Source organism: Poecilia reticulata, chromosome 1 (assembly GCF_904066995.2).
Source record: "Poecilia reticulata chromosome 1, P_reticulata-male-v2, whole genome shotgun sequence".
Taxonomy (NCBI): domain Eukaryota; kingdom Metazoa; phylum Chordata; class Actinopteri; order Cyprinodontiformes; family Poeciliidae; genus Poecilia; species Poecilia reticulata.
This window is the reverse complement of record NC_088830.1, coordinates 22,772,850-22,796,252: the sequence shown is the minus strand read 5'-3', so window position 1 is coordinate 22,796,252 and position 23,403 is coordinate 22,772,850. Positions and strand designations below refer to the sequence as shown.

Sequence of the window (23,403 nt, the reverse complement as noted above, 5' to 3'; positions counted from 1 at the left end):
TGTCTGTTTGAATGCTGGTCGTCTCGTACGTCTGCATTTTTATTCGTTTCTTCCAATGCTTTTTGAGTAGTCATGTAATCGTCTACCACAGGACGTGGACCCTATACGTACAAATATATTCGCCCTGTTGCTGTTTGGTACCTATCCAGCTTTATTTGTTTCGTATCTGAAATGGTGCCATCTACTGATGATTTCAAATGTTTTTCTAGTCGACACCATAAGGAGCGGCTCTAATTAGCACTATCTACAAGCTAAACTTTGAGTTGATTTGTTAGCGTCCTTAGTACATCTCATTAGAATAAACGTACCCAAACAGTGTAATGTAATTATGAATAGAGTCAAATACAAAGTTTTCAGGATAAAAAAAATGTACAAAAAAGAAAAAGAAGAATCATAGTTGAAATTTTAATGTTATTAAAAAATTATGGTGAAATGTGATTATGAGATGGTGAAGAGGCAAATTGACCAACACCCTATGTGGAATAACATAATCTCATCTTTTTGTTTGGCCATAAAAAAAAAATAAAAAAAAACCCACTTGTTGACTAACTGAACAGCCTCAGGTTTTTACACAAAACCTTTAGCCGGAATGGCATATTTTTCCCAAACAAGCCGATCAGCCGGGGGACATGCGCCCACTGCCAGTGTAAACACAGATAGCCTATTGATGTTTTGGAGGGAGCTCATCCAGATGCTCCGTCAGAGCTCCACTCCAACCCCCAGGCATCACAGTCACATGAAAATCTTGTTCTTGAAATGCTGCTTATCATGTGAAAATCTCTGGCTGATGGGGGCCTGACTGAAACTAAAAATGTTGGTTTAGGCTTGTGTCTTTGAGAGATGGATCGCTGGGGCTTAATGTGTGATTACTCTGGTTGGATTGCTCATAATTATTGATTGCTTATTTGAGCTGTGGTGGTTTAAAAGCAGCCTGTCCATTGTGCCAAGGATTACATCCTATTTAACACATTATAGCCCCTTTCATTGGTTTTGGTTTTGTTCCACTCTGGTCAGTCCATGAATCATTTAGTTTGTCGAATGGAAGAAAAGCAGCAGTAAAATTTGATGTGTCATCCAAGGAGAAATACCAACACTGATTCTGTTATAACTTCTCAAGTCTTATTAGTACATCAAAACTTAGTTTGTTGCATGTTGTTGAGGTTTGACATCATAACCCAGCATTAAATGACACATAACGGTGGAGGAGGTGGTGGTTGGTGCTAAATAAATACTTAACCCTAAATAAAACCTGTTACAATATCAATTGTCTCTAGAAGTAATTTATTTACTGAAAAGAGTCCACCATTGTGTAAATGACCTCAAAGCTCTTTTTTTCCACCCAGGCTTTTATGTCACGATTGTTTTTATTCTTTGTACAATTAATGCGGATTTTTGTTGTACGTTGTATGTGAAAAGCACTTAATAAATAAACTTCTCTGGTCAGATGAGAACCAAAGCCAAACTTTTAAACCTCCATGTAAAATGCTACATGTGCAGGTAAACTAAGATGAGTCAAAACTGAGAACACGTCATCGCCATGGAGACACACGATGGTGGCAGCATCATACTGCGATATTACTGCTCTTCAGAATGAACAGTGAATGATATGTTAGTCCAAACTGATGGCACACTTTTCAGATTTTATTTGCGAAAGTTCCAGTTTATCATTAAGTGCTACTTTGCATCGATGACAAAATGTGACATAGTTAAATACCTTTGCGATCCACTTTGTAATCAACTAAATAATCTGAATTACAATCTATTAGTAAGATTCTCCTGATTTGTCCCTAAGTTGCTTCATCACCTGTATTCTCTGCTCTCTGTTTTAGCGTGGAGCAAACCTGTCATCTTCCCCAGCGAGCCTCACATAGTGGTTCCCAAGAAGGGGAAGCTGCAGCTGCGTTGCCATGACAACGCCACAGTGTCCGGAGCCCCGTTCCTGCTCAGGTGGCACAGGGAGAAGAACCGCAAGCTTGAGGGGGAGGTGGAGGAGGGCAAGGTAGCTTCCCTCACCTTGTCGGGGGTCCAGGCCCAGCAGATGGGTTGGTATGTGTGTGTCAACAACCACACCCAGGAGAACAGCTCAATCTTCGTTTACGTTAAAGGTGGGCACTCGAGATATTAACGGATTTTCTTGATCGCTCAGCCGACTCTTTTTACAGAGGGATTTTCAATCTAATTGATGTCCCCAGACCCTCACAGTGCTTTCCAGCAGACCATGATGAGCAGTATTCTGGTTCGGGCTGGTGAGGACTGCATCATCCCGTGTCTCGTGACCGACCCCGAGGTCGCCAACCTGTCTTTGGAGACCTGCGACGGACGACCTTTGCCTTCAGGAATGGTTTACAGGGGGAATCTGCAGCGAGGCATCATCATCCGCAATGCTAGGGAGAAAATTAAGGGCTGCTACAGATGTGTGGGACAACTCGACGGAAACAGAGTCACGTCTGTCCCATACAGCGTTGATGTTCGACCTGGTGAGTAGGAAACATGAAGTAAAAGAGAAGAGTAACATGTGGTTCATGTTGCCTAAAGGGCTCCGCATTAGCATTCCAGCTGGCATAGCTTCACTAGATTTGTCTCATGGGTGTTAATGAAGTTAGAAAGGAGAGAGAGAAACAGAAAGAGACTGAGTGCTCTCTGTATGTTATGTTGGTAAGGGAGCTATTTTTGGGGAAAGCAAGATTTGCCGTGTATTTCAAATGCTTTTCCACTCACAAAGAGACACAATCGACTAGATTTTATTGGAGCATTTTCTTCTTTTCAAAGTCCAAGCTTTTCCTTTCTGCAAATGGAATATTGTCAAGATCACCATTAATGTGAACATTCCTGGAAGACTGTCTTTCTACACCACATGATGCTACTGATGGCATTTATGCAGATTTTGTAGCGTGGAGAGCAGCAGAGGTGGAAGGGCGTTTGTAAAAATGCAACATTTTACTTGCTTTTTCAACTATAAATTTTATTGTCAAACTGTCTTGGCTCAGATGTCTGAGAAAATCCTTCTACAGATTCTCAATCAGAGACTCTGGAGAGAAGTCTTAATATTTTTAAATCCAGGAAACCCGGAAAACCAGGAAATTAGTGATTCAGTTCACCAATTTTAACTTCCATATGTGCCGGATATGCACATCCCCTCACACAGAGAGGATGAATTGTTGGTTGTTCAACTAAAGATGTTATCTGTACCATAACATTTCCTTTTGGTTTTGCAAATTTAAAAAAAAAATTGAAGTACCTTTAAAAACTAGAGTAGCAGGACACACCAGTTCCATCTGCGTAATTCAGCATCGGCGCATTTTACAGAGGTAAACTGAGATCGTTTACCATCAAGCATGTTAGAGCCTAAAGCAGACAAGGGGTTATGAACAAATTATTTAAAAATAAAGACTAAACTATTTCTAAAACATCTTAATCAAATCAAGAATATAACATTCATAACAAAAAAATATTTATTGCATTTAACAACAAAAAACACCTTTTGTTAACAACATACTAGTAATGGTATCATGAATTTGAGAGTATATATGTTCAAACTATGACCAGTTTCACCGGCTTGCATTATTCATTAAATCACAAAAGTAATAACTAGTAGCATAACAAGACATTTTGTATTTTTCTAGGTCCATGAGGTTAACTATTGCACTGCTGCACCTGAAACATGCCAAACAAAATGACTCCAGGTGACAATCTGCTGGTATTAATTGGACTTAAATAACCCTAATGCATTATGTCTGTGGAGTATCTGTATGTGGGTATACCTTGCTGTTGATCATGTTTAGGATCAAAACGTTAAATGCTGTAAAGTTCTTCTGTGTGAGCTTCTCTCTACGTGAAATTCTTAAAAAAAAACAAACGCATACATACAAGATTAATGGTAATACATGGATGCAAAAACCTATAAAGTAAATCACTTAAGTAATTATGAAGTCAGATGCTGGATTTTGAAGTGATTCTAATGGTAATGCATTAAAACATGCCTAGGGTGAAACTACAATTTATACAGACTCAAACTTCACTTAAACCAACCTTAAAAGCCTTGAGGCTTTGCTAATCAGTCAAAAGATTACAGCTGAAACTGATTTGTCCTCTCATCCTCAGTTCTGCATCACACACTTGCTCTCTTCTCTGAGGACTGTGTCTACATGGAGACAGGGAGGAGGGTTGGGGACGGATAGGGACGGGTGGATGATGCGTGTGGGAAGGAGGCGCCCAGGGATTTGAACAGAGCTGTGTGCGAAGATTGTTTGGGTTAAACAGAATTGGTGCAGAACAAGCAGAGAAACTACGCAGCGATGTGAGCTCCGACGGCAGTTGATTGTAGAAGTGAATCATGGCATTTATGGACAAACAAGCGTTTGCCTACTCGCACACACATACTGAGCTTTTTGTGTGCTGTCATGTGAGCACAAACTACTGGTCACACACCCTCTGAGGTTCGTTTATCTTGGGTGTGTGATACTCATTCGTCATGCTTTTCACGAAGAGTGAGCGTGGTGATGAAGTATGCAAATATTATTGGTACTGCTAATTCTCTTTGATGCAAATATTAAAACACTGAAGCCTATTCAAAAAGCCTCAGTTATCACGTAATTGGAATTATAAAAGAGAACATCTGGAAAAGTGCGTTTGCACTGCGCTTGTTTGCTTGTCCTCACCTCATGTGGAATTATGACATTGCTGCCTTTGTATCCCAGTGCCAGAGTTGCGGCCAGAGGTCATCCTGTCCCACAAAGACACGGTCATCCTGAAGACAGGCGAGGCATTTGAGCTTACCTGCAACTCCACCAACATCAACTCAGAATTCAGTCTTACGTGGGACTTCCCTTCAGCAGCGGTAAGATTAATGCTGGGTATTTAAACAAAGTTATTTGAGAAGGGTGTCTTTTTCCTGGCTGTTTAAAACTCAACACTTAGTTGTTTTTTTTATTCACTTATTACTAATGTGTACATGTACAAACATTTAGAGGTCTGCCACGTGGAAACAGTTAAAAAATACATCAAAAAATAAATACTTGCTTTATACTTTCACAGCGCAAAACAAGTCTATCTCCAAAAACTGAGTGGGATATGTGCAGTATCTGTGAATTGTAGGGGCTAACACAAGACAGAAGTTTAAGTCTCAGATGCAGAGAAGTATTAAGTTCACTGCTGTGATTTGAGCCAAGCTTTGAAATATTTTTTTTCTTGTAAACTGCTTTGCCTAGATTTTATGTACCTTTTTAACTAAACCAAATTAAATTGACAAACCTCTGGTGGGTTTTTATAGAGGCATTAATTTGGCAACTGTTAAAAATGACATTATCTATTAACTTCAAAAAGTTTAGTTTTGCAATTAACTACAAGACGGCTGAAAGTGAACTAAAAGCACAACTTCTGATTGGTTAAGTGGCGTTAAAAAGTTTATAATTTAAATAACTATTAGTCACGATGCTAAGTTGCATGTAAAATACAACAATGTGGTTATGTTTGATGCTAATGATTTACAGAATCCTGTGAAGTCCCAGATCTCACACATCCTGCCCAGCTCCCGGGGATATTTACGTTCAACCACGCTCTCCATAGCAACCGTCGGCCAATTAGATTCTGGAATTTACCGCTGCCACGCCCACAACGAGAAAGGTCACAGTGACGCTGCAATGCAGCTGGATGTACGTGGTAAGTCTTAAAGTTGGTTTGTTGGGTCTGAATCATTAAGTTTATGAAACCAGTAATGTCAAACAAAACTGGAACCTGAGGGGAAGAAAAGCCCCAGATCAAATGGTATATTATTCACCCCAAAATGACATATTTTATTTTCTTATTATGCAAACTTAGTCAGTACTCCAGGGGAGCATCCATCACTACTCAAATTACATTACAGCAGTGCACTGTGATTGTTTATTCAATAGATGACTCAACCAACAGAAATATGACTCAAACATGCTGCAAAGTTACTATACCAACTGTGGCAACAAAACTATGTTTTCTTTGTTCTTCAGGTCAGGGGTTCATTACACCTTTAGGAAATCACAGTCCAATCCAAGAAGTCAAAGAAGGGGAGAGCCTGACCCTCTGGGTGGAATTTGACGCCTATCCCGCGCCGCGCTCCATCTTCTGGTCCTACAACAAGGAGCACCTCCTCAACACCACAGAGCACGTCATCACTGTCCGCGCCGTCAAACACAGGAAGTACAGGTGCACGGCATTCGGAGCGCAACAACACGGTGGGGTTTGTCTGCCTGAGGACAGATATTGAAGTCTGTTTCTGTTCCCGTCAGATTCACCAGTCAGCTGAGACTGGTGAGGGTCCTCAGCTCTGAGGGTGGGGTCTACACGTTCTCGGTCAGTAATGGAGACGCGTCCGTTGACCGCTCATTTCACGTTTACGTCAACAGTGAGTAAAACGCATTCATCACATGTGGTGTCAACAAGAGCAAAGCTTCCTTATCTCGATCAACTCTGAGAAGTCAGAGTTGATCGAGTGTTAGTGACTACTCATTTAGCTTTGAGCCAGAACATGAATGCTAATTGCTCTGCTAATAACACACTGACTGCTAGTTGTGGCACTAAATTTCTTATTTATTATTATTTATTTAAGTGCAAAGGTGGGTAATAACTAGTTGCATTTACTCTGGAGCATTTTCTTGAGTAACTCTGGGGAAAAATGTACTTTTAGGAGCAGTTTTACTACACTGTACTTTTATATTGCTACTTTTATTTCTGGAAGAATTAGTACCCACTGTGAGTATCTTCATTGAACGATGAAAAAACAAAATATGCACAAGATACAGGCACACCTACACCTTAAGCTAAAGTAGGACTTCTTTTCTATTTTTATTTTCTATCTGCTGACCCTGCTATTTGGCACTGGATGTACTTCACCCTGCTCTAGCATTATAGTATATTTGGATTCCCGACTGTAAGTGGTTTCATAGATTTTTTTGTTTTATGATTTGGAAAAGTGCTGCCTGAATCTGTTATTTTGCATTCAGATAATTTATTTATATATATATATATATATATATATATATATATATATATATATATATATATATATATATATATATATATATATATATAATATTTTTTTTTTTTGTTAATCTTTAAAACAGCAGAATTTGGTCATACCTTTACGTCTGCATCTGTATGATGACGTCATTTTTAAATATTAAGTCAGATGTTCTGATACTTTTTACACGTACATGAGTCATGTCTTGTACAGTTACTTTTTACTTTTACTTGAGTAAAAATATGGTGAAGTAATACTTGTCTTACTTGAGTACAATTTTTGGGTACTCTACCCATCTCTGTTTAAACGCCAGTTAAATATGTTGGGTAACAGAGAAGGCTCAGTGAGTGCAAAAAAGATTTATTGTGATATGAGGCATCAGTTATGCAGCTAAACAGCAGCTTTAATAGACTATAAGAAAGGATTGGTGAGTAAGAATATTTTCCCAGTTAGAATCTCAACTTAATGAAAATGTCCTCTCTATACATTTAAATTTCTTTAGTTGTAGTAATGGTGATAGTTTTTTTGGGGGGGGAAAAAACCCTGATATTACTATTTTCAAACTTTTGTGGGGTTTGGAAAACTTTGGTATTTACTGTGAAACTCTTGGTTGGATCATTTCAGGGTTGTCACACATATAATCCTCTGAAGTGAGATCTTCTAAGTTTTCATAACATAAAAAATCACTTCATAACAGTTGCTATGTCTGTGTTTAGTTCAGTTGAGATTTCCCTGTGTACAGTATTACAAATGACTCATCTTCTCAAGTTGTGTGTTCATTTTTCTTGTTTTATAAACATTTCTCTTATCTGTCGTTTATCTTTTCCTACTGCAAGGTAAGCCTGTTATCATTGCGCAGGACGGGCCAGTTGATGGTCAGGTCCGCTGCATTGCCGCCGGTTATCCGGTACCGAAAATTAGCTGGTACTTCTGTGAGCTGCCCCGCACAAGGTATGTCAAAATGTAGACTGGATTTCTGTGATCGTGTCGTAATCTCTTTTTGTTTGCCTTATTAGATTATTTAAGATGATATGACGATAAGAAAGACAAGCCGGCGCAAGTCTTTGTCACATTTCGCTTTGTTGGTTCATAGCCATCTGTCTCTCCATCTTTTTTTTATGTGGTAATATTACAGATTCTCAGTTAGTGAGCTGCTGACCTAATTATGATGGACAAAATAAAGGTTAGCAGTAACAACTGTCCATCTAAAATAGTGAATTACCACAGTTATTATGTTAATTCACTGGGTAAGGCAGTGAGTTAATAGATGAAGGTTTTCCTGCAGTAGAAATAATCACCTAAAGATGTTTTAAATATGTTTTTGCCCTTACTGCTCTCTTAGTGACTTTACACAGATCACTTGTGATAAAATAAAAAAATAGCTCACTATTCACTTCTGTAACCATTCATCTAAAAGAAGAAAATGCTCAAAGAAGCTGGACGAGATGATTAACACCCTTTTGGGCCAACAGAACACACACAAGTAGCCAAACCAGGCACACATGCCTACACACAAACACCATAATGCCAAAAAAAGTGATTTATTTTTAGAAATGTGAAGTTAAATATCAAGTTAGGCTAAACATATTCAGAAATTTCCTGCTGTCACTAGGAAAAACAACTGCTGGTTTTCTTGTGTTAATGATACAGTTATCATGTTGGGTTTGTTGGACATTACTGTAGCATTTTTACAAAGAGAAAGATGTTGGAATTGATCATGGAAGCAAACAGAAACATTATGAATGTCTTTGCTTGTTTCAACCACATGCTTCTGTGTATCTTTTTGCAAATTCTGCACTATACGACTGGACTCAAATACAAGAGTTACCTTCAGTAATTGTCTTTCTACAAATATCACTATTTTAATTTTTTTTTTAAAGAGTCCTGTTGTTTTAGCAGAACAGAAATCAGTGCGGGAAAAGATTTCACATGTCGAACCTTATTATTCATGTCATTTTTGAGTTTCGAAAACCTGCTGGTGTAGATCGCATGTTGACGAAGACAGAGTAAAAAAAAGTTAAATAGTTCAACTTCCCATCAGGTGCTCCAACCTGCCCAATGCCACCCAATGGGAGAGCCCAGAGGTCACCGTCCTGTCGGAGTCAGCGTTTGGCAGGAGTGAGGTGGAGAGCCGGCTGAACGTCAGCAACGAGCACGCTCAGTACCACACTCTGGAATGTGTGGCGTCCACGCAGGGAGAGGAAGCCTACACTCTGTTCACCATCAGAGGTAACACATTTCACACCCCTCACACCATCTGAAGCCATACAGGGAGGGTGGACGGTAGAGACGGCGCTGCATAAAGGGGGCAGAGGTCAGATGTGTGGAGGGGAGGAGGGTTATATTCTGGGCTATGCTGCAAAAACATTGTTTACATCACAAGCGCATCAACCCACTGACCCTGTGTTTGCAGAGGTCAGGTGTGTGGTTACTGGGTACGGATTGAATAAGATTACTGTATGCTGACTTTGCAGGCTGGGATTATGTGTTGTAGATTTACTAATCCCTCTCACACAAACACCACTGCTGCAACTGTCTGCCGTTACCGAGGAAGATGTGTGTGTGTGTGTGTGTCTGTGTGTGTGTGTGTGTGTGTGTGTGTGTGTGTGTGTGTGTGTGTGTGTGAGGGTAAAGGAGCAGCTAATAAAAATTCACTGATACTGTAAATGATTTCAACTGCCATTTTGCTCATCTTGGGATTTCTAATTTTGCTTTGTGTGGGTGTGTTAATTTCACAGAACGCATTGTCCCCCATAAACTCTTCACGCCTCTCCTAACTGGCATGTTGGCTACTGGCGTCTTCCTCAGCGTCATCCTAGTGGTGCTTTTCTATAAGTATATGCAGGTGAGAGCAAAAATAAGTGTGCTGAACTGGTAAGTGCGCCCTTTGCCAATTCGAGGGTTTCACTTTTTCTCCCCGGGTCTGAAAGTTAGGCAAATGCAATCTAGATGAGCAAAATCATATCACATGTAACAACATGCCAATGTAGTGCAAAAATAAAGCCAAACTATACATGCAGTGTTTAAAAAAAACGGCACACTGCAAAGTTTGTCCTTTGCTGCTTTGATCGAACTGAACATGAACAGGTAGAAATTTGGGGAGTTTTCTGGTCTTGAGTATTCAGAAAAGTTGCCAGTATGGTGCAATGCTAATAAATTAAGGCACATTCTTTTAAAGATGTTTTTTTTATTTTTTTTATGTGCGATTAACACACAGGTTTTTTGCAGTCTTTGGACTCCTTTTGTGTCGCAGTTTGTTTGAATGTTATTACCTTTTAAATTCCAGTGGTTTCTCTATGGCACCAATATCTTTTTCTTTAAATAATCATCTCTGAAAATAGATCGACTCTCTCCCTTTGCCCGTCCATCTCTCCTCATACTCGCTGCTGCTCTGTCACACTGCAGCATAGGAAGAACCCAGAAATGATTTTACTGTTGTTGACAAAACAACATAGCACAGCATCACTTTACATGCAGCTGGTCACCACTGAAGCGACACTAAACTGCTATGGACAAATTGATTGACGAGTTGAGGAGTGGTCCTGTTCTGCCTGTTGCATTCTGTTTTAATCAATTGACAGACCTAAGTCTCTGAACGAAACGTTTCCCAATCCTGCATACGCTCACTTCAGAAATAGCAGTTTTCTAAGGAATTGTGAAAAGCAGGAGAACCTTACACCATCTCTCCAGTAGAAGGGTTATAGCTGGGGTCAGTTTTCAAGCCACGTGACCCTAACACATTGCAACCATTATTTGACAGTGGTCTCCTCTGTATAAATAGGTTGTCTAGTGTAAAATGTGAGGCTAAGAGTGAACTGGAGTTTGTGCATGAATGGCTGTTTGTCTAAAGCAGTGGTTCTTAATCTGGGTTCGATCGAACCCCAGCGGTTCAATGAGTCGGTTTCAGGGGTTCGACGGAGCCTCTGCCGCGGAGGTAAAGACGCACTTGTGTAAAGTCGTGATGACGTCCCGCTTTGCCATCACTTGCTGCAGAGCATCACGTTACATTGTTTAGCCAATCAGTGCTGCGGAGGAGCCCTGATTGAAGGTGTTCCACTCTCAGCATGGATTGAAACTTGTGTCTTTAATTACTTAAGCAAAGCTCACAGTTTTTACCAAATTCCATAGACATTAATATGTAGACGCCTCATGGAGCGGGCCGGCCCGTTGCTGCGATACGTAACAGCGTCCGCCATATTGAATGTGGAATATGTGCCAGTAAGCTAATACAAGTGAATGGACCGAACTTTATAAAGTGCCGTTTTACAAAGTATTTTAAGTTAATACCTGCAATAAACATTAATGATACCACAAATCATCTCCTTGACACATTTTCTCACACACATGTTTGGCAATAGAAGAAATTACTAAAGACAGAGTTTCTAACTTTTGATGTGATTATTTAATTGTTTTGGGGCATTTCTGAATAAAGAGCACAATGCTTTTATTTGATAGAAATGATTCTGATAATTTTTATATTGAATTGATGAACAGACACACTTTTACAGTGTTTTATTAAAGAATATATTTACATAATTCCATAATTCAATGTACATTTAACATTTCAAGACAAGAAAATAATTTTCCTGCATTTATTTTTTATACGTTATTGAGAAATGACGATTTATAAATCAGTCATTGTCAAACATTAAACTACATATTTTTCTTACTTTTTTCCAGAGAATAAATATTTATTACTGTATGTCAACTCTGCTATTGACAGCAGAGTGAAAATAATTCTAACAGAGTAAATTGTTTTTATTTCATTACAAAAGCTACATTAATACACTAATACTTCAGATTGAGATATTTAAAAATACACAAAAAGTGAAAGAATAAAACATTTATTTATAATACTGGGAACACTGGTCACAGGCAGGGATTCAGTCTGCTGGTCACACTGTTTGTGACTGAGCGGAGTAATTATGCAGAACAGGGAGATCGATTATTTTTTTAGAGATCATCTGTCTCATGTTAGGACAGCGAAAGTTTTAATAGGTATGTAAAATGTATTTTTTTTTAGGTTAGATGCTGCAGTTTTAAGCAGAGGTTCGGTGTGAAAGTCACTACCAGGTGGCTGCTACAGGCTGCTGCTACGCTAGCAGCCTGTAGAGTAGCAGCACTACAGGCTGCTACGCTACCTGTAGCGCGTAGCAACGGTTCAACAGTGAGAGCAGAACCAGCGTCTTACATCGCAGCTCGAAGACTTAAATAATTTTGCGGGTTATTTGTTTAGCTTTCTGGCCGTCATGCTAATCCGGGTGAGTGTTTGTAGCTGTGCGCTGCTTTACCTGCCATCTGATCCTCCATATGTCTTTTTTACTGCAGTGAGCCTCGATGTAGCCAAACTCCGTCAAGTATGGCATTGTTTTTATGTCGTTTTAGCTTCGTTGTGTTGATGCTTTTTGACGTGCTTCAATTTTCCGCCGCAACACGCAAACTTCCCCATTCACTCAGTGCGTTATAGTTTCACATCGCTTAGGATTTGTTGCTGCGCGTTTGCGCAGTGTGAAGGAAAGAGGAGACCAGCTAAACAGGCAGGCTGCGAAATGAGATGCAGGTGATCGGTATCGGCAACAAGAGCCAATGATCGCCGATCACCGATCATGCACTTTTTCACGAAAATCGGCCCGATTCGATCGGTGACCGATCGAATCGGGCCTATGTATATATATATATATATATATAAATTTCTATTTATACATATATTACCTCGACATTAACAAAGACAGATGGACAGGGAGAGCCTGACTAAAACTACCTAGATGTCAGACAACATCTGGATCTTATTATGTGTCTCCGCTTATGAGCAACTTCATGTTCAAAAACAAGCCCAAAAATCTGCAACCCGCGACTCATTAAGTTTGCTAGCGACGTTAGAAAAAGAAAAAACAAGCCCAAAGTCACTAATCGGACTTGACAGAAACTCAAAATAGTTGATTTTCCAGCAACAAAATGCACATCTCCCTCCTCCCTCCATTGTTCATGTTTCTGATCAGCTGATGAATGTCGCGTAGAAACGGCGGTCGTTCCCCGAGACGCGCAGAGGAAATAAATTACATTGCTAAAGAAAATAGTAACGCACAGTGATTTGGATAAGTAACTTTTATCTGATTGCTGGATTTGGAATAGAAATGCGTTAGATTACTCGTTACTGAAAAAGAAGTGGTCAGATAAGACAAAGTGACGAGATAGCACAGATCGTCAGAACACTTGCAGGCTGATTACGTCATAGCTCTGCATGTATTCCGGAGATGATGCGTCATAGTTTGTGATGTCACTAGCGCTTTGTTGTGTAACACGTATATAATTCCTGTTGGTAAAATTCTACCTCATTCCAAGTCAGTTCGAGGAGAAGAAGATCTGTGTTTAATCCAGTAAAATGGCTCCGATGAAGTCAATAAGAGGAGATCTCCAGGTCTTAGTGGACAACCTTGCGATTCCAGCTATTGAAGAATACTACCGACAAATCTCGGAGAAGGATTGGGAGGATTTGACATTGGGATATGAGGACATCAGAGAGAACACCAAATATCTCTTGAAATATCTGACGGACGTCTTTTCAGATGTGGTTTCAGACCTGGTTGACAACCGCGGGTTCACATATCAGGACTTGAAAGCCGCATTTGAGAATATAGTCTCTCAGGCCTTCGCCCAGGCCATGGGCATTCAGGAGACTATAAAAGACGAGTGCACAGAGGTAATTAACATGCTTTTTATAAAGCATGTTATATCAATGGTGACATCTCCCTCAGATCACGAGGACCCCACCGAGTGGCTCAAGGTGGGGTTACAATTCAGTTCTCTGGTGAATCCTGTCATCTGGTTCGTCCAGGAACTGAGAAAAAGCAGGAAATCACTCGAGGAAGAGCAAAAAGACGCGGTACGACTTTTTGTACAGGAAGTCTAAGACACGTTGGTGTCTTAACTACCTGAGAGAGACGCATGATCGCATTGTCGACCAAATCTGGGCTGAAATTGAAGGACAGCGATTTAAAATCCAGCAGAAATGGATTCCTGCCCTGAGCAAAAAAGTTTTTGGTGACATCACTAAAACCTTTGGGTGTTCTGCTGGATGGACGCTATCCTTCATGGAGAGCGAGGAGGTTGACGATGTGATCGCGTCGTGTCTAGAAAGTCACCTCAAAAAGCGCCAGAAAAAGAGAGGCAGCTTTGTTTCAAGGCTTTTTTTCTGGTGCTGTTAATGCCGTGAGATGCTATTTCTCTAAGTTAGGGTCAATAGTGTCTTGCCTCTCTGTGCCTCCGTCAGCAATGACCCCATGATGCCTCTGTGCTTCCGTTGATTCCGGACGCATTACGCCTCTCTGTGCTTCCGTCGATTCCGGACACAAGAAGCCTCCCCATGCTTCATCCGATTCCAGCGAAAACGTCCGTTAGCCCTCTGCTAGTCCCAGGGCTTCCAGTTTGCGCAGTTCCAGCGAGAAAGAGTCTCCAGCTGGTGAGCCTTCAGTTGTCGAGCCTTCAGATGTCGAGCCTTTAGTTGTCGAGCCTTCAGCCATCAAGCCTTCAGATGTCGAGCCTTCAGCCGTCGAGCCTTCAGATGTTGAGCCTTCAGCCGTTGAGCCTTCAGATGTTGAGCCTTCAGCCGTCGGCACGACAGCCTTCAGATGTCGAGCCTTCAGTTGTCGAGCCTTCAGCCGTCGAGCCTTCAGCCGTTGGCTCGACAACCTTCAGATGTCGAGCCTTCAGTTGTTGGCTCGACAGCCTTCAGATGTTGAGCCTTCAGCCGTCGAGCCTTCAGATGTTGAGCCTTCAGCCGTCGAGCCTTCAGCCATCGAGCCTTCCGATGTCGAGCCTTCAGATGTTGAGCCTTCAGCCGTCGAGCCTTCAGATGTTGAGCCTTCAGCCGTCGGCTCGACAGCCTTCAGATGTCGAGCCTTCAGTTGTCGAGCCTTCAGCCGTCGAGCCTTCAGCCGTCGGCTCGACAACCTTCAGATGTCGAGCCTTCAGTTGTCGAGCCTTCAGCCGTTGGCTCGACAGCCTTCAGATGTCGAGCCTGCAGTTGTCGAGCCTTCAGCCGTTGAGCTTTCAGCCGTCGAGCCTTCAGATGTTGAGCCTTCAGCCGTCGGCTCGACAGCCTTCAGATGTCGAGCCTTCAGATGTCGAGCCTTCAGCCGTCGGCTTGAGAACCTTCAGATGTCGAGCCTTCAGCCGTCGAGCCTTCAGATGTTGAGCCTTCAGCCGTCGAGCCTTCAGCCGTCGGCTTGAGAACCTTCAGATGTCGAGCCTTCAGCCGTCGAGCCTTCAGATGTTGAGCCTTCAGCCGTCGGCTCGACAGCCTTCAGATGTCGAGCCTTCAGTTGTCGAGCCTTCAGCCGTCGAGCCTTCAGCCGTCGGCTCGACAACCTTCAGATGTCGAGCCTTCAGTTGTCGAGCCTTCAGCCGTCGGCTCGACAGCCTTCAGATGTCGAGCCTTCAGCCGTTGAGCCTTCAGATGTTGAGCCTTCAGATGTTGAGCCTTCAGCCGTCGAGCCTTCAGATGTTGAGCCTTCAGCAGTCGGCTCGACAGCCTTCAGATGTCGAGCCTTCAGTTGTCGAGCCTTCAGTCGTCCAGCCTTCAGCCGTCGGCTCGACAGCCTTCAGATGTCGAGCCTTCAGCCGTCGAGCCTTCAGATGTCGAGCCTTCAGCCGTCGAGCCTTCAGTTGTCGAGCCTTCAGTTGTCGAGCCTTCAGATGTCGAGCCTTCAGATGTCGAGCCTTCAGATGTCGAGCCTTCAGCCGTCGAGCCTTCAGATGTCGAGCCTTCAGCCGTTGAGCCTTCAGATGTTGAGCCTTCAGCCATCGAGCCTTCAGATGTCGAGCCTTCAGCCGTCGAGCCTTCAGATGGGGAACTAGAGCCTCCAGCATTTATACACTTATTATTACTTATCATTATTTAAAAAGGTCTGCAAACTTGGTAGCACAGGCGCTACCAGGAATCTTGGGCCCCATGACAAAAAATTAGATTGGGCCCCCCTCGCACAACTGCTGTTACAATCTATTTGACCCACAAAGAGCATCACAATTTTAAAGGCTTGCAACAAACATTAAACTACATACTTTTCTTACCTTTTTCCGGAGTAAAATATTCCAGTATGTCATCTCTGCTATTGACAGCAAAGAGTGAAAATAATTCTAACAGAGTAAATTATTTTTATTTCATTATATAAGATGTATTAATACACTAATACTTTAGATTGAGATATTTTAAAAAAACAAAAAGTGAAAGAATAAAACATGTATTTATTATACTGGGAACACTGGTCACAGGCAGGGCTTCAGTCTGCTGGTCACACTGGGAGAACTCAATGACTACTGAGACGTCCTGGTTCACAGGCTAAAGCGAAGGATAAAAGAGAAATTATCCAAAAGTGAAATGGAAATCAATATCAATATATGTTTCCTTCACATTCAGAAAAATACATTTTCAGCATGTTGGGCTCTGACTCGTAGCATCTTTATAGCTAAATACCGACATGGTGAAGCTGAGCTGGAAACAGACTGAAGAACAGCAGCTCCAGCTCTGATCCTGACTGAACTTTCCTCACAAAACCTGATCTTTAATGCACTTCTCCTCTAACAGCGGTTTCTCATCAGCTCTCTCTCATTAGAAAACAGTATGAAAACGTTAGCAGCTACGCCAACAATCATTGGTTACTTCGGGCCAATTAAGCTACATAGTAAATATTTTTCGGTTGTTTAGAAGCGAATTTCTGGCTGCAAAGTCAAGTAATTCTGATCTTTCATCTTTACCTGTAAAAAGTAATGCCAATGAATCCAGTTTGTTTCGTAAAACGGTTGAAACAAGTCCACACAGCACAGGACTTAAGGAGCTCCGATTGCTCTGCTGCTACATAGAAGATGGCGGACGCTGTTACGTGCGACTCAGCGCTCCATGAGGCTCCTTAGTCGCATCTTTTCGGGGTTGCTACTAAATCAGAATACCGCAAAGTCTTTATTATTATTTATTAGTTTTTCTTTCTCTTAAGAATGTAGAGCTAATTAAATAATCTAAACAAGACCTTAAAGTGGTTCCAGTTTCTCTCGATGGCCAACCTGTTGAAACTGTGGCAAATTTTAAATACATTGGGTCGTTCCTGGACAGTCAGCTCAACTTTGCTGAAAACACTGACTATATTTTGACGAACTGTTCTCCGATACTCTACATTTTAAGAAGAATTAATGATCTTGCAGTGACCCAACTAGACTCTAGTTGGGTGACCCCTATGTCTTGAATTTGGGGGGAAAAAATACAATATTTTATTTATCACTACAGAAGGGTTCAGTGAATGCGCATATGAAACTGGTGGGTTCAGTACCTCAAAAAAGGTTAAGAACCACTGGTCTAAAGTATCTTTGTGTTGGTACCATAATGGACTAGAGACCAGCCCAGATCATCAAGACTGTCAAGGTCACAGATTAAAAGGTCACTGGTTCTTTTGCTCATCTGACTTAATACATTTGTCTAATTTTAAGTCTTGGTAAGAAAAAAATTAATCTTATTAAAGCTTAATACGTAAAGTCTTAGAATTGAAGAAGGGTGTGATTTCTTGTCACCTTGACTTTGCCCACCATAATACAATTGCAACTGTAACCCCACGGTATGAGTCATAAATTTCCCATCTGTGCTATTAATCCTGTACAAACCTACAAATCAGTTTATAGACACCCTTGTTCAATTAACTCCATTGAGCAGAACTGATATACAGTTTCCATCATTGAAAAGTAAACGGCTTCAAAAGCTGCTGGCAAAGAGCCTGTTCTCATTTACTAATAAGGTCTGCCTCCGTGCTGCGCAGAGCGTGTTAAAGTTACAGGCATCGGTCTTTCTGCATTTGGTGACGAAGTTCTGCACAGAAGAGGGAAAAGCATGATATTTTAATCAGCATGAATGTGTGCTAATGAATTTGAACAGAGTCAATCAGCCTTTTGGAGTGCACGCACTGTGCAGTTAAAAGGATTTCATGACACGGCGATGACGCCTCGAGCCATTAATTCACCTCCCTGAGCACGATGTTTTTACGGCGCTCAGATGAGTCAGGCTGTTTGAATACCAGCGTGTGCATCTGCACCAGGATCCTGAGGGTGAAGTCTAGACGCGAGCTGTCAAATAAAGAGCTTTGATTATTCGGGATATTGAGAAAAGAATGATGGAAGTGGCACAAGCGTATGAGTGATGGCCCCAAAATTACTTAATACGAATGCTGGGAAATAAATTCAGTAACGATGAGTAGTCGGTGCCAGTTCTTTCTCGGTGAAAGTCTCTTTTTTTTCCCCAAACTTCCACAGAAACCAAAATTCCAGATTCAGTGGAAGGTCATTGAGAGCATTAATGGAAACAACTACATCTACATCGACCCCCTCCAGCTGCCATATGACCTGAAGTGGGAGTTTCCTCGACAGAAGCTTCGCTTTGGTACGGCAGCATCCTTTATGTTTGTACGATTGTGCCATCGTTTAAAGGAATAATTCAGGATTTTCTGAGCAAAGTGCAGGTTTTGTTCAGAGGATTAAAAAGCAGTTAAAACCATGTGAATGAAAGTCCAGATTAGGCTGACCTACATATTTGACGGCAACTTGTATTGGGGACATCGGATGTGCACCAAGATGCTCTTATTGTTGCTGGCTGATGCTCCAAGAAGCATCGGAGCAGTTCTGTTTAGTAGAACTTGGATAGTTAGTTGTATTTCTTAGAACAATCAGTCCTGCCCTGGCACATTTCATGACAATATGCCTAATGTTTGTTCGAAGTGGGAATTAACTCACATTCATTTTCTTGTGCCATTACGGTTTATAAATTTGGTGAATGATTTGCACTAGCGAGTCATTTACAGTGAAGCCGGGGATTATTTGTATGGGAAATAGAGACAGGAGGCGGCGCGCCACCAGTGATCATCAGATTTCACACAAGATGCAACTTGTAGAGTTTTTTTCACCCAAAGAAATTATCATAAAAATAGTAATAAAATAATTGTTTCCACTTTAAACCATTATAATGTCAGCTATAGTCTTGGCAATCTCAAAGTAGCTGTTAGCATTAACCTCCAGTACCAACTAATCTGGATTTATACTAAATAAAAACATAAAAATCTACTGCGAGGAATAAAGTAACACCAGACAACTGGCTCAATCTTAGTTTAAAAATCGTGAAATTAAAATTCTGCCACTGTTTTGTTCTTCAAGGTAAAACTCTGGGCTCTGGGGCTTTTGGAAAGGTGGTCAGGGCCACTGCGTATGGACTTTGCTCTGCAGATACCGTCACAACTGTTGCCGTTAAGATGTTGAAACGTAAGTTTTTTGGTTTTGCTCCCTCTTGTGTGTCTTCGCGACTTGTGTAACATCATACAGAAATACATTTACTTATGCTTTCATAGCTAATGCTCATTCCACGGAAAAGGAAGCGCTGATGTCTGAGCTGAAGGTTCTGAGTTATCTTGGAAACCATGTGAACATCGTGAACCTGCTGGGAGCCTGCACTGTTGGAGGTGAGAGACGACTATAATCTGTCATGTGGCAGATTTTCACTCAAACTTACATCAGTTTTTTTTGTTTTTTTTTTTTACATTTGGACTAAATATTCTCAAACAGCTCTATTTATGTTAATTCCCTTTGAGCTATTTGAACTTAAAACACATCTAAATCAAATAGCTGAATTTCCTCCCCAGCAGTCACTCAGCTCTGCAGTTTATGAGCCGTTCATTTGATGCAGGTGTAAGAGAATAACAAATACTGGACCTCCAAAATCCAAGATGGCACATTTAAAGATACCAAATGGAAAAATACTACATTCATGGACAGGAATAGGGTAACAGGAGAATGTGACAGAGGCTGAAAGCAGGCTAGCATAAATAAAGGGATGAGTGAATACTGGAACCAGGAATAGGTAAGTCTAATGAATGTGAATGAGGAGGCTGAAGAACACGGCAAGCACGAAACAGGAGGAGAATAAAAAAATAACACAAGAAAAGTGCAAGGATTAGTTAAAATGATATAAAACACTGAATACTGAAATTAACAGGAAGCTATGTCAAGGAAACAAACACATTCACCCAACTCGGAAAATAAAAGTTTTATGACTCGTGAGATATTTATTTCTATTTCTATTAGGATTATCAGATTTGGCACTAGAAAAATGGAGATATTTGGTCCCTAATGGTAGACGTCGTTGTTTGGAAGATTGCCTTTAATGATTCAAAACAAACTTTATGTGGTTGTCTGCTCACCTGCTGACTGCTCAATATATCTGTCTTAAATCAGATACCACCCAGCTCCAATAAAAGGACATGCTGCAGTTCAGCTTGTCACTAATTTACCATTGATCAATGTCGTTTACCTGCCCACCAGTCAGTATTGACTGTGATGGACCATTTTTATTGGTTTCTAACAAAGAGGATGGGAGTTGTTATCGTTATGGACGCATTAAAAACTTGAAGGATGCCTTCAAGACATGCAAAGATCCTCATTACAAGTTATTATGCGCTGACAGATATTTGCTTTTGAGATACATTTATTGCTAAAACCCGATGAGCTCATCCCATGTCCTACCACTCGTCAAATGCAGTCATTAAAATGACTAACAGCAATACAAAGGCAGTACCATCAGCTTTTGTCTCATCTTTATTGTTCCTTTAATGTTTTTTTTTGTTTTGTTTTTTTTTTGTTTTTGTTTTTTTTTTTTTATCCCTGCATCCCGCCAGGCCCAATTTTGGTGATCACAGAGTACTGTTGCTATGGCGACTTGCTCAACTTCCTTCGAAGGAAAAGAGAGTCATTCCTAAACTCCCAGGTTGGGGATGGTTACTATCGCAACGTCTCCAAGCAGTCTGAGCCGACAAGGTATTTATCTGTGCAAATTGTTCGCTTTGATTATAATATTAATGTGGTTCTGCTTAGTAAACAAGTGTGCGTGTGTGTTTGTGCGTGTGTGTTTGTGTTGCAGGGATGCAATTGGTACAGGGTACATCCCAATGCGTCCCTCTGAGAAAGAAAGATCCTCTCAGTCAGGTACTTCTTCTACATTTGTATCCACTTTGAAATGTACTGCAAGTTTGACGAAACTTGACAATGAAGTCTTCGTTTTAGATTACATAGATGAGCTCTCTCTGGATGCTGAAGACCTCCTCAGCTTTTCCTACCAGGTTGCCAAAGGAATGGAGTACATTACCTCCAAGAATGTAAGGCTTTGACACACTCTGTTCATACTTATTGAGCAGTTGCAGAAGAGATTTTAAAGGTGCAGGCAGCCAGTACATAAATCACGCTAAAGCTTATTGCCAACATATATGCATAAAGCTTGCTGTTGGTGCTGATGGTGCACTTACACTCACAAACACAACCCTGATGCTTTCATTCTCAGGCTTGTACTGGACATAAATAAACCAACCTTCTCGTGTTATTTATTGTTTACATGGAGTACTACCAGCCATGCAGGAAAACCCTGTGTCCAGGGGGATTTTTAACAGACTCGGAAATGTAATAAGGGAGTTTTAAAATGCTGCTTTTCTAACTTCCTGTGTGGCTAGTTGTGCTGCAGCGTCTACAAAAAGCATTGATTTGGCTTCAGCCACTTTTTAAGTTATTTTTCATCCTGCCTTCTATAACGATGCTAATATAAGATTTCTGTTAGCAACTTTGTGTATGTGAAAATACAGTCGTTTTTGCTGTACAGGGTATAAATCAAGGTACATTCCTATGTATGTAAGTCATCCACTAAAAGAAGGAGTTGTTTTTGGTTCTAATTCGAGGAAAACCAGTGGCATTGATGCGTCTTTGGCAAAGAATTGTAGCTTAATTGCCACAAACCTTGTAGATCGCCTAAAAAAAGCTGGAGCTACAAATGTAAGATGATGTAAGTTGGTGGGGTTTCAAAAAAGAACTACAGGTGCAAGAAAGTGTTAACACAAACTGTTTTAAAATGCACAAAGCAAACTAAAAGCACTACTTAAAGAATCACACTTTATGGCCAATACTTTTGGCCTGGCTCTACAAATTCCTTGATTTTACCTACAGCTACATATTCCTACATTTTCATAAATATTGGTTCAGAAATAGACAAAATTAATACAAAAGACAACAAAACTGTTCAACTTTCCAACGAAAAGCCTAAACTGGAAAGAAACTACTTTGAGAAAGTGACAGCTGATGTGTCTAGCCCAACAACTCTGCCGTAACAACTCAAACAGCAATAACCACACACAGGCTGCATTATGTTGACCATAATCAATAAAGGAGTAGTTTTGCTTTGCTTGCTATGAAAACCCCAATCAATGAGCATCTATATCTCGCTCTACAAGAGAATGAGACGTACTAATCAGATTGTAAAAAAAAAAAAAAAAAAACATTATCCTAATTCAACAGTTGTTACTCTTTGGAAAGTTGAATCGGCTACATTTTTATTGGAAAAATGTTTACAAACTAGATAGTTTCTCAAATGTAGGAAAGCTGTCTCTGATGCTCTTACAGCAAAACATGCTGAATGTGCTGGACATCTGTCGGAGCTTGTTGCTGCTAAATGTTTAAACAGCTACTAAGTTCAAGAGTTCACCTCGTTGCTTAGAGTTACACAGGCATAGATTGCCCTGTGCTCTGTTGACTGACTTTACGCTGTTTTTTTTTTGGCTATTTATCCTGATGATCACACTGTACTTTATGAAACATTAGGCCATGCCAAATGTTTTACTAATATTTATTTCTATGTTTTGTTGTTGTTGTTTTCTAATTTTTGAAACAACTTCACAGGCTCGGACTTATCTGCACCTGTGCGACCGATGCAGAAACGGGTTACACAGGTGCAGATAATAACTTCTTGGTTGTTTTCGTGTGCAGTGCATCCACAGGGATCTTGCGGCGAGAAACGTTCTGCTGACTCATGGCAGGGTGGCGAAGATCTGCGACTTCGGCCTCGCCCGAGACATCACCACCGACTCCAGCTATGTGCTCCGGGGAAACGTGAGCGCCTTTCGTTTGTTCCCTCCCTTCATCCATCACTCTTCCCTTCTCGGCCCGATTTTGTTTCCAGTTTGCGCATCGAGGTCCTGCCACCCAAGCTTCTCTTCTTTTTTTTTTTTTTTGCACTCGGAAAGCTCCCTGAATCGTTTTAGATGTGACCGCTGCAATGCGCTTATGCTTAGTCATCAATCACTAAACATCACCGGACGTTATGGGCTTGCTTCGTCACATAAAATGAATTACATGCATAATTAAAAAGCTGGAGATCATTTAAAGTGCATCCCTTAAGGTAATGTTCCCTCTCTCTAGGCTCGCCTGCCTGTCAAGTGGATGTCTCCCGAGAGCATTTTCGACTGCGTCTACACCTTCGAGAGCGACGTGTGGTCCTACGGCATCCTGCTCTGGGAAATCTTCTCTCTGGGTAACATTTCCAAAGTTCTGCGACTTTTTCATAACTTTGGAGC

At 41.0% G+C, this 23,403-nt stretch overlaps 1 protein-coding gene across 2 annotated transcripts in view; it reads left to right on the top strand.

The window, feature by feature from the left end:
- The window catches only part of kitb (KIT proto-oncogene, receptor tyrosine kinase b), a 28,349-nt gene that overhangs the window by 1,325 nt on the left and 3,621 nt on the right, over positions 1–23,403 (top strand). Inside the window, exons 2-18 of one of the 2 annotated variants that reach the window (XM_008416356.3) lie at positions 1,830–2,105; positions 2,193–2,477; positions 4,698–4,837; positions 5,490–5,658; positions 5,982–6,177; positions 6,261–6,376; positions 7,828–7,942; positions 9,033–9,220; positions 9,730–9,836; positions 18,281–18,407; positions 19,175–19,279; positions 19,366–19,476; positions 20,689–20,827; positions 20,931–20,995; positions 21,074–21,165; positions 22,817–22,939; positions 23,249–23,360. In XM_008416356.3, the coding sequence (XP_008414578.1) occupies positions 1,830–2,105; positions 2,193–2,477; positions 4,698–4,837; positions 5,490–5,658; positions 5,982–6,177; positions 6,261–6,376; positions 7,828–7,942; positions 9,033–9,220; positions 9,730–9,836; positions 18,281–18,407; positions 19,175–19,279; positions 19,366–19,476; positions 20,689–20,827; positions 20,931–20,995; positions 21,074–21,165; positions 22,817–22,939; positions 23,249–23,360 (2,466 nt within the window). Of the gene's footprint in view, positions 1–1,829; positions 2,106–2,192; positions 2,478–4,697; positions 4,838–5,489; positions 5,659–5,981; positions 6,178–6,260; positions 6,377–7,827; positions 7,943–9,032; positions 9,221–9,729; positions 9,837–18,280; positions 18,408–19,174; positions 19,280–19,365; positions 19,477–20,688; positions 20,828–20,930; positions 21,166–22,816; positions 22,940–23,248; positions 23,361–23,403 lie in introns of both variants that reach the window. The other variant, XM_008416346.3, reaches the window with a different exon arrangement.